The 19338-nt window shown below is 40.9% G+C and overlaps 2 protein-coding genes across 3 annotated transcripts in view; both read right to left on the bottom strand.

Moving 5' to 3' along the window:
• Positions 1-19338, bottom strand: part of LOC308398346 (uncharacterized protein) — a 178563-nt gene that overhangs the window by 84302 nt on the left and 74923 nt on the right. The gene's annotated exons all lie outside the window — the stretch shown is intronic.
• LOC308399210 (protein NLRC3-like) overlaps positions 1-19338 on the bottom strand; it is a 31832-nt gene that overhangs the window by 5538 nt on the left and 6956 nt on the right. Inside the window, exons 5-8 of the mRNA XM_080886303.1 lie at positions 19121-19307; positions 17195-18992; positions 16528-16701; positions 11821-11994 (exon numbers count right to left, since the gene is read on the bottom strand). Coding sequence (XP_080742429.1) covers positions 11821-11994; positions 16528-16701; positions 17195-18992; positions 19121-19307 — 2333 coding nt within the window. The remainder of the gene's footprint in view (positions 1-11820; positions 11995-16527; positions 16702-17194; positions 18993-19120; positions 19308-19338) is intronic.

Below are 19338 nucleotides of genomic sequence, written 5' to 3'. Positions count from 1 at the left end.
TTGGCTCAGCAGGGGAAATGTATTAAAGAGACTTTTTGAGTTGAGAGCAGAAGTGAAGCCTTCATGGAGAAGGATGGAGTTAGTGTTCCTGTGCTAACTGATCCCAAATGGCTCATGGACTCAGCTTTTCTTGTTGATATGACACATGAGCTTAATGTACTGAACAAGACGTTACAAGGCCAGGGGCAACTTGTCAGTGCTGCCTATGACAACGTGAGAGCATTCTCCACAAAACTGGCGCTCTGGAAAGCTCAGCTCTCTCAGACAAACCTTTGCCATTTCCCAGCATGCAAGGCACTCGTGGATGCAGGCACACCATTCAGTGCTGACGAGTATGTTGATGTCATTTTGAGGCTACAGGAGGAATTTGATCACAGATTTGCTGACTTCAAGACACACAGAGCCACCTTTCACATTTTTGCGGACCCCGTCTCCTTTGATGTGCAAGATGCCCCTTCTGTGCTTCAAATGGAGCTCATTGAGCTGCAGTGCAACTCTGAACTCAAAGCAAAGTTCAGGGAGGTGAGTGGAAAAGCAGACAAGCTTGGACAATTTTTGAGAGACTTGAGCCCTAGTTTCCCTCGGCTTTCCCGAATGTTCAAGCGGACCATGTGCCTTTTTGGTAGCACATACTTGTGCCAAAAGCTCTTCTCCACTTTGAACTTCAATAAGTCCAAGTACAGGTCCAGACTTACGGATGATCATTTTCAAGACATACTGAGGGCCGCAACTGCTTCCTCCCTCAGGCCAAATCTGGCTCGGCTATGCGAGAGGAAACGCTGCCAGGTCTCTAGTAGAGATGGACCGATCCGATATTACGTATCGGTATCGGTCCGATACTGACCTAAATTACTGGATCGGATATCGGAGAAAAATAAAAAATGTAATCCGATCCATTAAATATCACGAAAGCACCTCACAAAAGTTGCAACACGCCGTAACTCACCTCAGAACGTTAGCACTCGGAGCAGTATGCATCACGTGATAGAGCGGCTGTGGCATGCAGGACCTGTCGGTGGTCTGGATAGCATGTGGAGCTTCGCTAGCAACCCGGCATTTCATCTTCGACAAAGTTATCCCGAGAGAAGTAAAGCAAGTGTGTAAGTCCATCTCTGAATGTTTGTAAAGCATTCCCACGTTAAGCTTAACAAGCGACTGCCTCTCGCTCTCCGGCTGCTACTTCAATCATGAAACTGCTTAATGATCAGCTGATCGGCTTTTCTGTCTCGAGTCCGTCTCTCTTGTTTGTTTTTGGTCCACTTTGCACCAGAAAGAGGAAACCAGCGGCTGAACAACAGCAGCACGTTTAAACTTGATAAGCTGTTGTTAGAATTTATTTAATATTACTTTCTACACCAGGATCTTTTTCTACGTAGCTGACGGCTGGTAACTGTGCAGGGGCGGATCTAGCAAAGTTTAGCCAGGGGGGCCGATAGGGCATTAACAGGGAAAAGGGGGCACAAAGACATACTTTTCTTTCTTATTCTCATTTCAAATGTCGAGCTTTTAATAAATAATTATCTAACACCCAAAGTTTTAATTTGATGTAAAATGAATAGAAGTCAATTACTGTATATAGTGACTATTAAGTCTAATATATATACCCTAGTAAGCTATAGTACTTTTTCCTTTGGGAAGGTACCATCTGTGCAGTCTGCAATTTTGTTGAAGAAAGATGTTGAATCTATTTAATATTTCTTGAAAAATAATTGATTTCTGTGCATTTTTTTTCACACTGCATCAAATTAAGGTTGATTACTTCGATTAAGCATCATGAGGTGGAGCGTGAGGGGTGGTTCCCTATTTTTTATTTATTTATTTTTGTTGTTGCTGGGAGTTGGAACCCTATTAGTTAGGTTGCTTAATATTTACACTAAGTACTCTTTAAAATACCAGAATAGGGAGGATGGTGTAGGTCTAAGTTTATTAGATTGATCAGTATTGCTGAACTATGAAATGTTTTTTTTGTATACAGGTATAACAGAATAGCTTTAGTGTAGTTGTTGTTTTAAACTTGAGTATGAACTTGCAGACTTGCAAAATGCAGCAAGATATTTTAAAAAACAGTTTTGTTGATTAAAAAACACTATATTGGATTCATATCGGTATCGGCAGATATCCAAATTTATGATATCGGTATCGGTATCGGACATAAAAAAGTGGTATCGTGCCATCTCTAGTCTCTAGCAGCAAGGAGTAGGCAAGAGAAGCCATGTTCAGAAGAACAGTTCATTTTCTACAGTGTTCCATTCATGTTCAGAAGAAGGTTATAGAACTGTTAATACAGACATTTCAATCTAAATACAGCAGATATAGAAGACTGAAAGATACACACAAGTTCACTGACTAAAAACATATTATTATTTTATTTATGTATTACAGATTGATTTATTTTCTTATTAATTCTTAATTTGTTTATTTATTTTTCATATTTTGTGTTAAAAAATAAAAATAAAGAGATTTGAGAAGATTGGAATTTTTTAACCATGCCTTTCTTGTGGAAAACCTAATGCGGCCCAGCCTCACCCAGACTCTGCCTGCAGCGGCCCCCAGCTAAATTGAGTTTGAGACCCCTGTCCTACACCATAAATCAGTAAGAGAGGGTACGACCTCTCTCATGGCCCCAAGTGGTGTGTGCATGCCAGAGCACTCTGGAAGGCACACAGAGTCTTTACACACTACTAAGGATCAATCCTCTATCATTATGCAATCAATTATACAACTCTAAGCATATATGAGTAAATATTTCTAAGCATAAATGACAATCAACAATATAAACCTTACAGCTGGTTTTAATAACAGAATTTATTTGTTTCTCAAATGAGAAAGAGCTATCGAGAAACACTCCTAAATCTTTAGTTCTGAACTTTTCCAGTGGGCCAAGGTCAACATTATTAGATAATGCTAATTCTTTTCCCTTACATTATAACAATGTGAGGAGTTAATGCTAAGTATACTGCCATTAGCGGCTAATTCTAATTAGGGGTGAATAATTATTAGTAGCTAATGCTAATATCGTTTTCTCTTCCCTTTTAACAATGTGAACAACTAGTGCTAGGTAGGCTGATGCTAGCAGCTAATGCTAATTTGACGTGAATTAGCATTATATTAGTGAGGAGTTAATGCTAAGTAGGCTGCCATTAGTGGCTAATGCTAATTTTAGATGAAAAAGCATTAGCAGCTAATGCTCATATTGTTTTCCTTTGCTTTGTAAGAATGACAGCAGCTAGTGATACGAAGTCTACCATTATTAACTATTGTTAATTTGATGTAAATTAGCATTATCCGATAATGGTAACCCTTTTCCCCTGCATTATAACGATGTCAGGAGTTAATGCTAACTAGGCTGCCATTAGGGGCTAACTCTAATTAGGTGAATAATTATTAGCAGCTAATGCTATTATTGTTTTCCCTTTTAACAATGTGAGCAGCTAATGCTAATTTGATGTGAATTAGCATTATATTAGTGAGCAGTTAATGCTAAGTAGGCTGCCATTATTAACTAATGCTACTTTGACGTGAATTAGCATTATGTGCTAATACTAATACTGTTTTCCCTTACTTTTTAACAATGTGAGCAGCTAATTCTAAGTACGCTCTTGTAAATAGGTAATTCTAATTTAGTGTGAATTAGCATTATTCAATAATGCTAACACTGTTTTCTCTTACTTATTAAAAATGATAGTAGCTAATACTAATACTCTTTCCCGTTGGGTAACAACGATGTGAGGAGTTAATGCTAAGTAGGCTGCTTTTAGAGGTGTCGAGAAGGGAAATTATTTTACTGCTATTGTTAAATAATTGTCATCAGTACCATTGCATTAATAATATAATCTGGAGTTTATATTGCATTCAGGGGTTGAACAGTGTGTGTCTTTCAGAAAGGCTAAAAGTCACAGGCTGACAGGAAACAGGCTTGCAGAGAGTTTGCACAAGCAGGAAGTTATTTTAAGCAACAGTATGATCATTGCTTTAACAATGTAACAGATAGCTTTAAGAAGGCCTTAAGATGCTTATGCACACAGTTATTATGTTTAGTAGAGGTTCTTGATTAAAACATTTATTTAGTAAAAGTCATATCCATAGTTTCAGTTCGATTATTACATATACGAGAGTGGTTTCTGTCTCTCTGTCTGGTGAGGGGTCAGGAGCTAGTCGCGAGGTGAAACAGGGTGCAATTGTGGTTAGCACACAGACGCACACACACACACACTCAGTTAGAGAATCATTTATAGGTGAAAGTTTAATCATGTTTTGCTGATGTTGCAAAGAGCAGTTTGTCGCAGAACTGCTGCGAGCATCCGGCAGTGACAGGAAGCACCTGTTGTGAAGATAGGAGACAATTGTTCTTTTAAACTGTGTCAAAAGTCGTTGTGGTTTTGATTTGATCTATGTATAAAATGTGTCTGTGACGTATGAAGGGGCGTCAGTAAACAAACCCTGATGCTATAAAATATCTGTTCATGCTTTGATTAAGTCGAGGACTACTGGCTGTCTGCGTACAGAGTGTCTTCCCACGCGTGTATTCATTAAAATCATCGTTTGACTTCACCCGGCCGGATCGGTGTGGTTATTCTTCGATCACCTCTTGTACCCTTCCTCAATATTGAATCTTAACATTTGGGGGCTTCGTCCGGTTATTGAGGAGGGAGAGTTGGAGGTTTGGACGGAGAAATCCGGGGTCTTAGGTGGTCTGACGGGCAGACATGAATTCCAGTGGTCTAAGTGAGTGGACATAAGCCGGCTTATCCAAAAGGTAAGGCACTACCTGTTGAATTATTTCCAAAGTGTGCCAAATTGGATATGATAAAATTTAAGTCTACTCACTGAAGTTACTGGTGGATGTCTGTTTTGATTTTGATGAGAATGTCATGACAGTACTGAGGATTTAAAGCAGTTGGACTGCTGGAAAGGATTTAATGCGGTTGGACCGCGGGAAGCAGTTGGACTGCTGGAAATGATTTTAGTTTGGTAGGGAATTGGTTATTGTGTTGGTTAGAGTCCAAATTTGGTCATAAGAGTGGACCTGAGCGGTCATTTTGTGAGTTGGAGTCTCCATTTGACCACTAGGTTGCACCTGCCTCAGTTATACACTTGTGTTGGGTGTTTTACTGTTGTTCCAAAGTATTATAAATTACTCAAGAACGCCAGTTGGACTGGTAGGAAGCGCAGTGCTCAGAGGTAACGCTTGCCAATGTCAAGGACGCTTAGACATTGTCCTCGAAGAGGGATAGTCAGTTGGTCACTGTGGAGCTTGGGGCACTCCAGAATAACTAGGAGTTAGAGTCTCCTTACCGTTTGGAACGGTATCTGCGCTTTTTTGGGCAGCAAAGGTTGGACCTTGGGTGTTGGACACTTTTAAATTGAGTTAGGGACTTTAGAGATGAGGCCAGAAACTGTTGGACAGATACTGGTTAATTGATTACAAAAAAGTTGGACTTTATCGGTTAGACCGTTAACTGAAATTTGTCAAAATTGGTTAGGCGCTAAAGCTGACAGATCTGACAGTAGTTGTAAATATAAGACGTCTTTGTAATATAAAAAGATCTGTGTGAAAGGAGTCTGAGGCAATGCTGCTGCTATTTTTAGACGGTGTGTGTGTGAGTGAAAATGCAAATGAGTAAGCAGTGAACTGTTTAAGCCACAGTTGGTTTTACAAATACTGCTGCAAACATTGTTGAGTGTGTGTTTAAAATGCCATTTATGTTTATTAGAGGACTATAAATAAAGTTTTGAGTTGCCGTAGTGGATGTATAGTAATTGACTGAGTTTGGATGTAGATATATAAATATATTGAGTGCACTGTGTATACTTAAGATTAACATATTACTTTCAGTAGTAACTTCTCTCCAGCAATAGTTGCTGGTGTGTTTTATTTTTTCAATTTCTTGTGTGAATGCGGTGACTAGAAGCTTTGACATGATGAATAAAGGTGTGAGAGGTATTTCTTGGGTGATGTAAAGTAGGACGTTTTAAAGTTTGAAAGTGTTTTTAATTGGAGAGAGGCATGAGTGATGTTATAAGAGTTTAGTTTATTTAAAAGGTGCGTGTGAGAGGATTATGAAATCATTGTGTGAATGATGCTACATTTTAGGTCAAAAGTTAGTAGAATTACAGAGGGTTTGTAGATTGTAAATACAAAATAAGTTTGATTAGCCTGGAGAAACAGCAAAGCAGCTTGAGCTGCTCTGAGCAGCTGCGTGCGGTGTGTGTGTAACAGGAAATGGTGTGGGTGACAGGAAGTTTGCATGCCCATATAAGGTGATGTGTGAACAGAGGAAGTCTGAGAGAGAAGTGTGTGTGTAGGCAAAAGGCAGAGTGTGTGCGTGAAATAAGGGAGTATTGTTTTTACATCAAGGTTTAGTAGAACTAAAGTAGAACGTCACAAACAAACAAAAGAAGGTAAAATGAAGAGAGAAAATAATGTGGTTCCCTGACCGGGAGAGAAAATAACTGACAATTACATTAATGAATAGAAAACACACATACACAAAGTGCCATATGTGAAATTATTCTAGGAAGGAGTCAGAAGTGAGATAGTTTAATATAAGATGCAATGAAGGAAGCAGCTTACATTCCTTTAATTCCCAGAGCCAGTGTGTTCCCTCCCCTGCCCACTTGGGCCCCGTATCAGGCGAGTATGGAAGGCTGGATAGCCCATGACGGGTAAGATCCCACCTCGAAACCCTGGGACAACCTAAGGCAGGCACAGTCACGATTATTCGCCTCACTCAGTCCCGGTGAGCTCCGACTCACTGGTGAGATGAAGTGAAGAGGATGGGACCTCAAGGGGTAAAGCCGCTGGGCTAAGGTGGAGGTGGAAAGTGGCAAGTGGAGCCCTACCTTCTGGCTGAGGACAAGGAATGCTGCTATTTAAGGTAGGAAATCAGAATTTGGGTTAGTAAATTTGGGGAGGAGAAAATTGACTGTTTAAAGGCAAAATTATGAAGGAGTCTGACACACTGCAAAAGCACCATATGCAAATTCACACACACAAACAGAAAATGCATTAACCTTATAAAGACAAGACAAGCTCATGGAGTTTAATGCAGAGATACAGATTAAACCTGGCTAAGAACACAAACATATGCAATGAAGAACAGCTTGCTATTTTGTATGAATGATACAATGGTGTGAATGTTTAATAAAATACATTTGAGTTTGTAATTGAGGAATAGAAGAAGCCATATGACGAAGGAACTTCCTGAGTGTGTGTGTGACTGTGACTTTCAGGAAGAGGAAGCATAGCAGAGACGAGAAGTGCAGATTGGGGTGGGGAATTTATAGTTTAGTGATTATATGATGTCGTAAGGGGTCTTATGCTGAATTTAAGAGCATAAGGGGGTGATTTTTGTGTGCAAATTGAGTGGTTTTAATGAGACTTTTGGTGTATTGAGGAGGTGAAATTATGTGGTGGCAAGATTTGTGTGTTTAAGGTTGTTGTGGTGATGGGTTGATTCTGTCAGGTAGGTTGTTGTTGTTATTTTTGTTTTTAATAGAGGGAGTTTTAGGAAACATGGACATGTCTGGGAGGGGCCCATTATTTTGTAACAGTGCACTTAAAGAAAACCGGTCAGGTGACTTTGTTTTGTTTTTATGAGCTAACAATCAGCTCTATTTTTCATTTCTGTTTTAAGCAGGCCTGCAACAGTGAATAACGGCGCTGAAAATTCTCGGGAAGAGCAAATATAAGGGGGCTTTCCAGATTACAATTGGCTGAGGAGAAAGCTACCTGTGGGGACTGATCAAGGTCGTAAGTCCCTGTAAAAAGGATTTTATGCGAGTCAATCCAGTCCAAAAGCATAAAGAAATATTTTCCTATGGAAAATAAAAAATGACGGAGCTCATTTTGCTGAGGGTGGAGTATCTGATCGTGCGGGAAGCTCCACTATCAGCAAATACATGGTGTGACTGCATGTGAGTGAATGTGTGACTGAATGTGAGTGAGGATGAATTAATGTGGACAAACAATTTGTTTTTACCAGAGAAAATTTCTGTTTTGTTTTGTTGACTGGGGTTAGATTATGGGATTATAGTATATTGTTGGGAGAATGCCAAATGCTAAAGGGGAAATATTTTTTGATGTAACTCAGTTATCATTAATTGAAGAAACACATGACTGATAACTGTTCTGTTTTAAGTTTATTTTTATGACATACATTGGATCATGAGTGGGGAAACTGAGCATTTTTAAGTTTTGTATAGTATCTTGACACATGAAATGTATCAAGATAAAGGGGGGTTTAGGGTTTAATAATTTAATTGTTTAATAATTTAGGATCATTTTAGGAACTTTTGGGTTTTTGATCATTTGGATATGGTAAAACTGAAACTGTTATTTTTAAGTTAAGGTTAAAGGATTAAAAGTGAACTTGTCACGGTTTGCGAGGCAAGCCGTGTGGAGTTGTAGAAAAGGACCCAAAAGGCGGCAGCTCTGGTGCAGGTGAATATTTATTTACAACGGTGGGCATAAAACAGCACTGGTGGAAAAACAAGAAACCGGAAAACTGGGTAAGCTAATAACACAAACCAGAAACGAGGATGCAGGGAGGTCCGGGGAAATACACACAGAGAACACAGGGAGATTACACACAGGTGGGGAACACAGGGGATACTGATAAACATAACGAGACAGGGCAGGAGTGAATACAACATTACGCATACTGACGAGAGACTGTCAAAGTAAAACAGGAAGTACACAGAGGTTCAGACAGGAGGAGAGAAAGTACGGGGAGAACACAGACATAACAGGCTGGGGGAAACATGGAATAAATACAAAGAGAGACGAGAGCTCATAAATACACAGAGGGGCACAAGGGGGTAAGAGTCACAAAGGGAAAAAACACTTAGGGAACACCACAATAGGACACCCAAGGAAACCTGGCCTAAATAAGGAGCGAAAATACAAGGAACCAAGAATACTGGGCCAACATGGCCCAGGACCATGACAGAACTGAATCCTGTTTAGAAGATACAATGCTGGTTTTTCAAAGCTGTGAATAAATCTTAGAGGGAAAATTAGTGAGGGTTGAAGGAGTAGAACAGGTTTGATTTTTTGATCTTTAGAAGAAGTGGTTATAATGTAGGCGTACACATACAGATATTACATAGGAGGTATTTTTAGGATAAAGGGGGAGCTTATAAATAGAAATGATTTTTATACATATTGCATTTTGTGCTTTTAAAGGAGTTGTGGCTCAAATTTGTCTCTGGAGGGTCACGAGCCTTTGGCTAGCGCTATGATTAGCCAATCTACTGTGAGGATAATATGAGTTCATGAAGGATTGCACACGCTTACAGACACAGAGTTAAGAAACACACATGACAGTATTGATTCCAGGCAAAAGGCCTTAAATTCATTTAGCTTTTAACTGAACTTAAAGAAGGACCAAAGAGGAAGGAAAGCATATATTTTGGTTAAGTCTGATAAATTAGAATTAGAAGGTATTGTTACATTAAAGGAGCAAAATGAAATAAAAAGGCTATACCAAAATGGGTTATAACATAGGAAATGTGAGGTTAAAATGAAGTTAACACATAGGAGTTGTTTCAAGGCAGCATTTAGCTATGATGAAATGTATACAGGAGTAATTGCTTATATGCTTAAACTTCATTGATTAAAGTGGTTGTTTTCTTTTAGAGTAGAGGAACTTGCAGCAGCGACAATTTGTGCACAGGATGTTGATGATCAGATAAGGGAAAATAGAGCGAGCAACCGGACGTAAAAGCAGGGCTTAAAGAGTTTTAAAGTGATGAGTAACGTTGAAGAGTATACATAAATACAAGTCAATAAGTTAAGAAGATAATTAGGATCAGGCTTTTGATTAAAGAGTCCCAAATAGGATAAGTTAGGGAGATGCAGGAAAAGGTGTTTTGTTTCCTTTGCAGAAGATCGATCTCGGCGTCCACAGGAGGGGCGAGGATCCTGGAGATCTCGAGGCCTGCAGAGAGGGACCGAGAAAACCTAAGCTTACACATGGAGTGTTCTCGAAGGGGAACTGGTGTTTATTACCGGACCAATTAGATGACATGAGGTTGTCTGATTTGCTGAGTGAGGACACAATGTATTGTGACCTCTGGTGTTCCAGAGGTCATGAGAGGGAGTGTCGAGAAGGGAAATTATTTTACTGCTATTGTTAAATAATTGTCATCAGTACCATTGCATTAATAATATAATCTGGAGTTTATATTGCATTCAGGGGTTGAACAGTGTGTGTCTTTCAGAAAGGCTAAAAGTCACAGGCTGACAGGAAACAGGCTTGCAGAGAGTTTGCACAAGCAGGAAGTTATTTTAAGCAACAGTATGATCATTGCTTTAACAATGTAACAGATAGCTTTAAGAAGGCCTTAAGATGCTTATGCACACAGTTATTATGTTTAGTAGAGGTTCTTGATTAAAACATTTATTTAGTAAAAGTCATATCCATAGTTTCAGTTCGATTATTACATATACGAGAGTGGTTTCTGTCTCTCTGTCTGGTGAGGGGTCAGGAGCTAGTCGCGAGGTGAAACAGGGTGCAATTGTGGTTAGCACACAGACGCACACACACACACACTCAGTTAGAGAATCATTTATAGGTGAAAGTTTAATCATGTTTTGCTGATGTTGCAAAGAGCAGTTTGTCGCAGAACTGCTGCGAGCATCCGGCAGTGACAGGAAGCACCTGTTGTGAAGATAGGAGACAATTGTTCTTTTAAACTGTGTCAAAAGTCGTTGTGGTTTTGATTTGATCTATGTATAAAATGTGTCTGTGACGTATGAAGGGGCGTCAGTAAACAAACCCTGATGCTATAAAATATCTGTTCATGCTTTGATTAAGTCGAGGACTACTGGCTGTCTGCGTACAGAGTGTCTTCCCACGCGTGTATTCATTAAAATCATCGTTTGACTTCACCCGGCCGGATCGGTGTGGTTATTCTTCGATCACCTCTTGTACCCTTCCTCAATATTGAATCTTAACAGAGGCTTATTCTAATTAGGGCTGAATAACTATTAGTAGCTAATGCTAATATTGTTTTCTCTTTCCTTATAACAATATGAGCAGCTAATGCTAATTTGATATGAATTAGCATTATATTAGTGAGGAGTTAATGCTAAGTAGGCTACCATTAGCAGCTAAAGCTAATTTGAGGTGAATAAGCATTAGTAGCTTATGCTAATACCCTTTTCTCTTGTTTTATAATGATGTGAGACGTTAATGCTAAATAGGCTTCCATGAGTGACTCCTTTCCCTTGCATTATAAAGATGTGAAGAGTTTATGCTAAGTAAGCTGCCATTAGCAGCTAATGCTAATACTGTTTTCCCTTTCTTTATACAACTTGAGCAGTTATTGCTAAGTAGGCCACTTTTCTCTGCTAAAGATTTCTGTGACCATGATAGAAACTCTGATAAGCTAATGCTGCTAAGCTAATGCTGTTTATGGGCCCTGTTAGAATCAATATTTCATTCTCATTCTGTTGTTTGAGAACAATAACAGAAAAATGTGCACTTCAGAACAAATTTATTGTGAATTCAGCTGTGAATGTACAGTTTGTCATTATTTAAGCTTCCATTTCCAAATGTTAGCTGACACTTTATTAGGTACACTGGCATCTATATCAGGTACACCTGTGACCTAAATGTTCCTGCAAACAGACTCCTTGGAGACCCCTACATAAATATCCATGAACTATCCAGCTAGACTAGTGTGTCTGTCCCTGAAAATATTGCTGCATGTGTGATTGTTCATGTGTCATCTGCAGGAAACAAACAGGAAGTGAGTGAAAGACACGGGAAATGTTTCCAGCTCTTCCTCCTCTATCAGATTTTCTCTCCATACCTGAGAGTGTCCAGTCTCCAGCCTGGATCCTTCAGTCCAGCCGACAGCAGCTTCATTCCTGAGGGACCTGGATGATTGTAGCTCAGGTCCAGCTCTCTCAGATGGGAGGGGTTGGAGCTCAGAGCTGAGGCCAGAGAAGTACAGCCTTCCTCTGTGATCAGACAGCCTGACAGACTGCAGACACACAAAACAACAATCTATCTGTCAACAGTTGTTTTCTCTTTGTCACAATAACATCTATCCATCCATTGTAACTTTATTTATAAGTGACAATACCCAACAGACAACAACAGTCATCTGAAGCTGTTTAACAGTGTAAGGTGACCGCCTCCACTGTGAGCAGCACCTGGTGATGGTGGGAAGAAGATCTCCCTTTGACACAAAGATCCTCCCAGTGAAAACAGGCTCCAGGAGGAGCATCTACCATGACTGGTTGCAGGGTGAGGGGAAAGAGAAGAGATGAGCTCAGAGAGACAAGAACAAAACAGAGAGACAAAAGTTAAGGACATGCAGTAGTGACATATAAAAGCATCAGGAGTGAAAAGAGGGGAGAAGAAAGCAGAGCATCATGGGAAGTCCACCAACAGCCTGAGCCTATAGCAGCATAACTAAGGGATGGTTCAGGGTCACCTGATCCAGCTCGAACTATAAGCTTTATTAAAAAGGAAAGTTTGAAGCTGATCTTCAAAGTAGAGAGGGCGTCTGTCTCCTGAACTCAAACTGGGAGCTGCTTCCACACCCAGTCCAACATAGCCAGGCTTTCTTTGCTGCTCTGACAAACCCTCAAATCCCAGTCAGAGATGATGAGCATCATCACAGTGATGATCATTTCTCTGTAACCCAGGCTTTCTGCTTCAGGATCTGTGCACGCTCACAGAACAAGGAGACCTTTAAACATCATTTCACTAAATGGATGGACTGAGCTCAGCCTACAGATGAACTGGTGCCAGAGATCATAAAGAACATCAAACAGTCAAATTCAACACTTTAATGGAAATATGAGATTAATGCTGCAGACAATCATGAAGCTGCTGAATTCATGAACATCAAGAATGCAGCGAGTGGTAAAATAAAGATTTGACCTCAGTGTGCTCAGTGTTCCTGTCTATTCCTAACATATTCCTAACATGATAGCTGCACTTTAGAGCTCTAAAACTGGAACTGACACATGTTTAAACTCTACATGTTACTCAGTACATTCAGTTCTGACACTCGCCCACAGTCCAACAAAGGAAACATGGAGATCACACCAGTTTGTCACCAAAGTCTAATTATTAGGGCAACTTAACCTGTTATTATCTCGTTAACTCATTAACTGATTAACGTCAGCAATTATTTTAATCACAGTTTTTAAAATCATGATTATTGTGAAAGTGCTCACTGGCTCTGAATATAAAAGCCATGGGTCACAGGAGGGATGTTGATCAGTGCTGGCTTGAAATGGGCGTCATTATGCGTCTCAGCCAATGGGAGCATTGAGGGTGGGCCTAATACTACTGCAGCGCTCACATGACCCAGGACAGAAAGAAAGGGGCGGGGACAGAAACATGGAGACAGGTACAGATCTTTGACATGTTCATTTTAAACTGTTCCAGGAGGCAGTGTTGATACAACTAAAGTTATCTGTTGTTGAAGAAGTCGGTCTGAGGAACGTTCTTAGGATCAACAAATGACGACATGTATGAGCCTCAAGACGCAGCATCACAAGAAGAACACATGAGCTGTAGAAAAAGGAGAGACTACGAAAGCCACGGCGTTACAACATGAACATGCTTGATCAGAGTGTGATTGTGAACAGGAGGAAGACTCAGCTGAGAACAGTGTGGTGGATACAGAGCAGAGCCCACCATCAGTACAGAGGCCTGTCCATTAGAGTGCTGCTCCAACATGCAGCACATGTACTTGGCCACAGCTGCAACATCTGTACCTGTGAAAGCTTCTTCTCTGTTGCTGCTCATATTGTGCAGAAGAAGAGAGTTTCTTTATCATCAGAAAATGTCAATGAGCTTGTGAGTCTTAGCAGCTGGCTCGGTGCAGAGGAGGAAGAACATGTCAGTCAGAGGAAGATAAATGCAGTTCATGTTGTCAACTCAACCTGGACTGTTGAAAGAGTTTTTCTTTGTCTGGTTTCTGACTGAGATTCTCCAAAGGAAATCCAGCACAAACACACACTTCACACACTCAAAGTCCTGCACAGTAAATGAGCTGATGAGCGTTTGTGCTGCTGCCTGATAACAGAACAATAGTTCTGCTGCTTCCTGTTCTGCAAACACACATTTATAAATGTTCACTTGCTGTTGATCAAAGGTATGTTGGTGGCTCTGGACGCTGAGGGAACTTTGTAAAAAACTAGATCAAATGTTAACGTCCTGGCAGAGGCAAAGAACTTTGATTTGATATTTGATTAGATTCATGTTTCAGCTCAGACTGACAGAAATATTTGAACTGCTGCTGTGTTAAAGGGAACACTGCTGTTAGAAAGCACCTGATCTGTTTCTGCACACTGAATGTTGCACTTCTCATACTGCAGTACTATTAAAATAAGTACACAATGCACTACTTTTGAACTCATGATTGAATGTTGCTGTAACAAAGCCATTAATGTGATTCACAGTGTTCATGGTTTCCCAGCACAACAAATGATTGCACAAGTGTGACTGATCCACTTTCTAATGTGTGTGTAGCCCACACTGTGTGTCACTGTGTCACAGGTGAGTCTGTGTGTCCAGGTTCTATGAGGACAACAGGATATAGTGACTGAGTCCAGCAGCTTAAAGTCTGACTCCATCCTCCATTTAAATAACTCACAGCAACAACTGAATAGCTTTGCCTTTGTGTAGCTGACACTTCATTTTAATGTCCTTCTATTCTGGTTCATCTGGTCTCAGTTTCTATAAGCACACAGGTTTCATCAGGACTCTATGACCTCAGTAATCTTTGCTGGGCCTTAATGCTCTGAACAAAGCTGCACATCACAAGACTAAATAGAAATGAATCAGTCTTTCATTCTCACTGCTGTTTGACTTCAGCTCTCAATGTCCCACCATAACCCATGGAAAGAATTACTGTCCATCCAGGCTGCTGAACATGAAGCTGATGAAGGTGGAGTATTGTGAGGGCTGATGGAGATGATGATGAGGAATCCAGGAGCAGTGGGTGGATGGCAGCATCAGCATGAAGGATCAGTGTGAGAACACATCATCATCCACAAAGGAAACCAGTCTGAGTGTCTGACGCTCTTGTTAGAAAGACGCAGTCCCAGCAGTTAGCTTGTCTGCTAGTTAGCTGAGAGCTAGCTCACTTGTACATTGAATACCAAACTGTGTAAACCAGGGGTGTCAAACATATGGTCCGTGGGCCAAATCAAGCCCTTGAGATAATTTCATATGTCAAATATTGATGAATTTTCAGGCTTGCTGATAATCAATGTGAGCACGGCTGAGGTTTTATTCTGATGAGCAAACCATGTGGCCAATCACTTTAAGAGACAGACTGGGATCATACCATTATGTGAAAGAGGACATGTCCCATAGACAGCAAGGGTAGTGGTAGAGACCAGTACACAGAGAAATGGGAGCTGTACTGAAATGCAAGCGTGTCAGGAAAGAGTGAAAAGGCAAAATGAGCAGCATCTGGCTGCATTTCAGTGATATTGGAGACCACAAAGCTGAGTGCAACATTTATACAGGAGATATACAGGAGACGCTGAGAGTAGAACTGATAAAATTAGGAGCTGGCTAAAGTGAGACCCATTTTTATTTCCACCCATTTTCCACTGTGGAGGACAAAAGGTTTCAAACTGGTCCAGGTCTTAAACCTCACGTGTTCTTCCTAATAGCAGTAAATGGATAAAAATAAGGCTTTTATGAAAACACTGAATAAAACTTGCTGCCTTTAAAAAGACTAAATGTACAGTTCAGTATTGAACACTACATAAAATAAACTATATATAAAATGTGTCTGAATGGCAGAGATGCAGAAATATGTGCATGTAGCACAGAGCCACGGCTCAGTGTCTGAATGAGTCTCACAGACCTGAATGTGCTGTTGAAGCCATTTATAATTATAACGTAATTCTTTACTCGTTTGATCTGCTCCTTACCACAAGCCACCAGACGTAGAAGGTTTTGGACTTTTAACTATATTTTCTGAAGTTTTACAACTTTTCTTACTGTTAAAAACCTCGTTATGGCCATTCATGCTGTACAAAGTAATTAGACATGTGTGGTATCTACAGAAACGTCAGAATCTCAGCTAAAAGTTCACAAAACCATCTCAACAACCACCAAACAGCTAAAACAGCAGGTGAACAGATCACACAAAAAAGATGTAAACACAAATCCCCCTGATCATCTGTTTTTTAAACATGAAGCGTCGTTTTGGACGTTCATTTACCGCTGGTTCAGTGAATTTTGGTTGGACAGTGATGAAACCTGCAGCCTCAGAATCTGTGAGAAGTCTGCTTTCAGCACGCAACAGCATTGTTGTGTTGTGTGGATCCACCTCTGCAAACTCATCACTGTTTCACCATCATGTTTCTACTTAGACAATAACAAAGGAAGCAGTTCCCAGGAACTACTTCCTGTCTTGTTAACATAAGAGTACGTTGCCCTTCAAAGCACCTCCACATCTCCTCTTATTAGAGGACTGCCTTATTATTAATCTGCTAATTCTGTCAGTTGATGAAAGAAAAATGCTTGATCTCACCTGAGAGTTTCCAGTGTACAGTGTGGACTCTTCAGTCCTTCAGACAGAAGCTTCACGCCTGAATCCTTCAGGTTAATGTTACTCAGGTCCAGCTGTCTCAGATTAGAGGTCTGAGAGCTGAGACCTGAGGCCAGAGCTTCACAGCTTCTCTCTGACAGGTCACAGTGACTCAGTCTGAAAAATAACAGATAAACAATTACAAAAATAAAACACTTATGTTGAAGCGTAATGAGATACTATTATATTTAGCAATATTTCATCTTGTTTTGTCAGGAAACTGAGCACTGATGCAGAGCAACATGTGGAGAGAATCAGAGGAGAAGAAGTGAAGAGAGAACAGCAGTAAAACAACACTGAATTGTTCAGTGTGCTTTTGATATCAACAGAATGTGTCAAACTTCTTTATTTTGTATTTGTTTTAGTAGAATTGATGATTATCACTTAGATAACAACCACAGGCCAGGTCTAAATTGCACTTTGGTGACAGTTACACCCAGAAATATTTCAGAAACGTGGACAATTTGTGCTCCATTGTATTCAGTATTGAACAAACTGAGTACTGATGACCACTTAATATTTTTGATATTTTATTTGAGTTGTTCCACCTGATCTGTGTTAACTAGAATAAACATTTAAAAGCTAAAGCTATGATCACATATGTACTCACAGAGCTTTGTTGGAGGCTTTGACCACTGGCAGCAGCCTCAGAAGAGCCTCCTCTGAAGCAGAGTATTTCTGCAGGTCAAACACATCCAGATCTTCTTCTGATGACAGTAAGATGAAGACCAGAGCTGACCACTGAGCAGGAGACAGTTTATCTGTGGAGAGACTTCCTGATCTCAGGGACTGTTGGATCTCCTCCACTAGAGAACGATCATTCAGTTCATTCAGACAGTGGATCAGATTGATGCTTTTCTCTGCAGACAGATTCTTACTGAGCTTCTCCTTGATGTACTGGACTGTTTCCTGATTGGTCAGTGAGCTACTTCCTGTCTGTGTCATCAGGGCTCGTAGGAGAGTCTGATTGGTCTGCAGTGAAAGACCCAGGAGGAAGCGGAGGAACAAGTCCAGGTGTCCATTTGGACTCTGTAAGGCCTTGTTCACAGCACTCTGGTAGAAGTGTTTCTTTGCAGATTCTCCTGTTTCAGACTTCTTGGAGGTTGTTTGTTGTTGTTCCAGCAGATTGAGTCCAGAGTTGATGAAGGTCAGATGGACATGAAGAGCAGCCAGAAACTCCTGAACACTCAGATGGATGAAGCAGAACACCTTGTCCTGGTACAGTCCTCTCTCCTCTTTAAAGATCTGTGTGAACACTCCTGAGTACACTGAGGCTGCTCTGATATCGATGCCACACTCTGTCAGGTCTGATTCATAGAAGATCAGGTTTCCTTTCTGCAGCTGATCAAAAGCCAGTTTTCCCAGAGACTCCATCATCTTCCTGCTCTCTGCACTCCAGTGTGGATCTGTCTCAGCTCCTCCATCATACTTGACCTTCTTCACTTTGGCCTGAACCACCAGGAAGTGGATGTACATCTCAGTCAGGGTGTTGGGCAGCTGTCCTCCCTCTCTGGTTTCCAGCACATCCTCCAGAACTGTAGCAGTGATCCAGCAGAAGACTGGGATGTGGCACATGATGTGGAGGCTTCGTGATGTCTTGATGTGGGAGATGATCCTGCTGGCCTGCTCCTCATCTCTGAATCTCTTCCTGAAGTACTCCTCCTTCTGTGGGTCAGTGAACCCTCTGACCTCTGTCACCATGCCAACACAGTCAGGAGGGATCTGATTGGCTGCTGCAGGTCGTGTGGTTATCCAGAGGCGAGCAGAGGGAAGCAGTTTCCCCCTGATGAGGTTTATCAGCAGCACATCCACTGAGGTGGACTTTCTAGGGTCAGTTAGGATTGTAGTTTTGTGGAAGTCCAGAGGAAGTCGACACTCATCCAGACCATCAAAGATGAACACAACCTGGAAGTCTTCAAAGCTGCAGATTCCTGCTTCTTTGGTTTCAGTAAAGAAGCGATGAACAAGTCCCACCAAGCTGAACTTTTCCTCTTTCAGCACATTCAGCTCTCTGAAAGTGAATGGAAATATGAACTGGATGTCCTGGTTGGCTTTGTCTTCAGCCCAGTCCAGGCTGTATTTCTGTGTTAAGACTGTTTTCCCAATGCCAGCCACTCCCTTTGTCAGCACTGTTCTGATTGGTTCATCTCTTCCAGGTGAGGCTTTAAAGATGTCTTCTTGTCTGATGGTTGTTTCTGGTCTGTCTGGTTTCCTGGATGCTGTTTCAATCTGTCTGACCTCATGTTCATCATTGACCTCTGCAGTCCCTCCCTCTGTGATGTAGAGCTCTGTGTAGATCTGATTCAGGAGGGTTGGGTTTCCTGCTTTAGCGATGCCCTCAAACACACACTGGAACTTCTTCTTCAGGGTGGATTTAAGGTTACGATGACAAACTGGAGCTTGAAGTTCTGAATGAGAAGAAAAATAAACACTCAATTCCAAAAAGAACTAATCTTTAAAACATGTTGCTCCATCTTCCATCTCTGGAAAATGTTCATTTATCCAGCAGCTTAAATCTTTAGATAAATCCTCTTACTGCTCTGCAGACGGTCAGCCAGCTCCTCCTGCTTCATTCTCCTCAGGAAGTCCACTGTGATCTTCACAAATGCCTCTCTGCTGCTGCTCCTCTGACTCTCTAAGCATTCTGGGTAATCTGGACTCAGAACCTTCTGGATCTTCTTCAGCTCGTTCTTCACAAAAGTGATGATGTTGTCCTCCAGCAGCTGGAACAGAATATTTATGAATGAGCCAGAG

Source organism: Rhamphochromis sp. 'chilingali', assembly GCF_963969265.1.
Source record: "Rhamphochromis sp. 'chilingali' genome assembly, chromosome: 1".
Lineage (NCBI taxonomy): Eukaryota > Metazoa > Chordata > Actinopteri > Cichliformes > Cichlidae > Rhamphochromis > Rhamphochromis sp. 'chilingali'.
The sequence above is the reverse complement of the archived record's forward strand: the minus strand, read 5'-3'. Positions and strand labels throughout refer to the sequence as shown.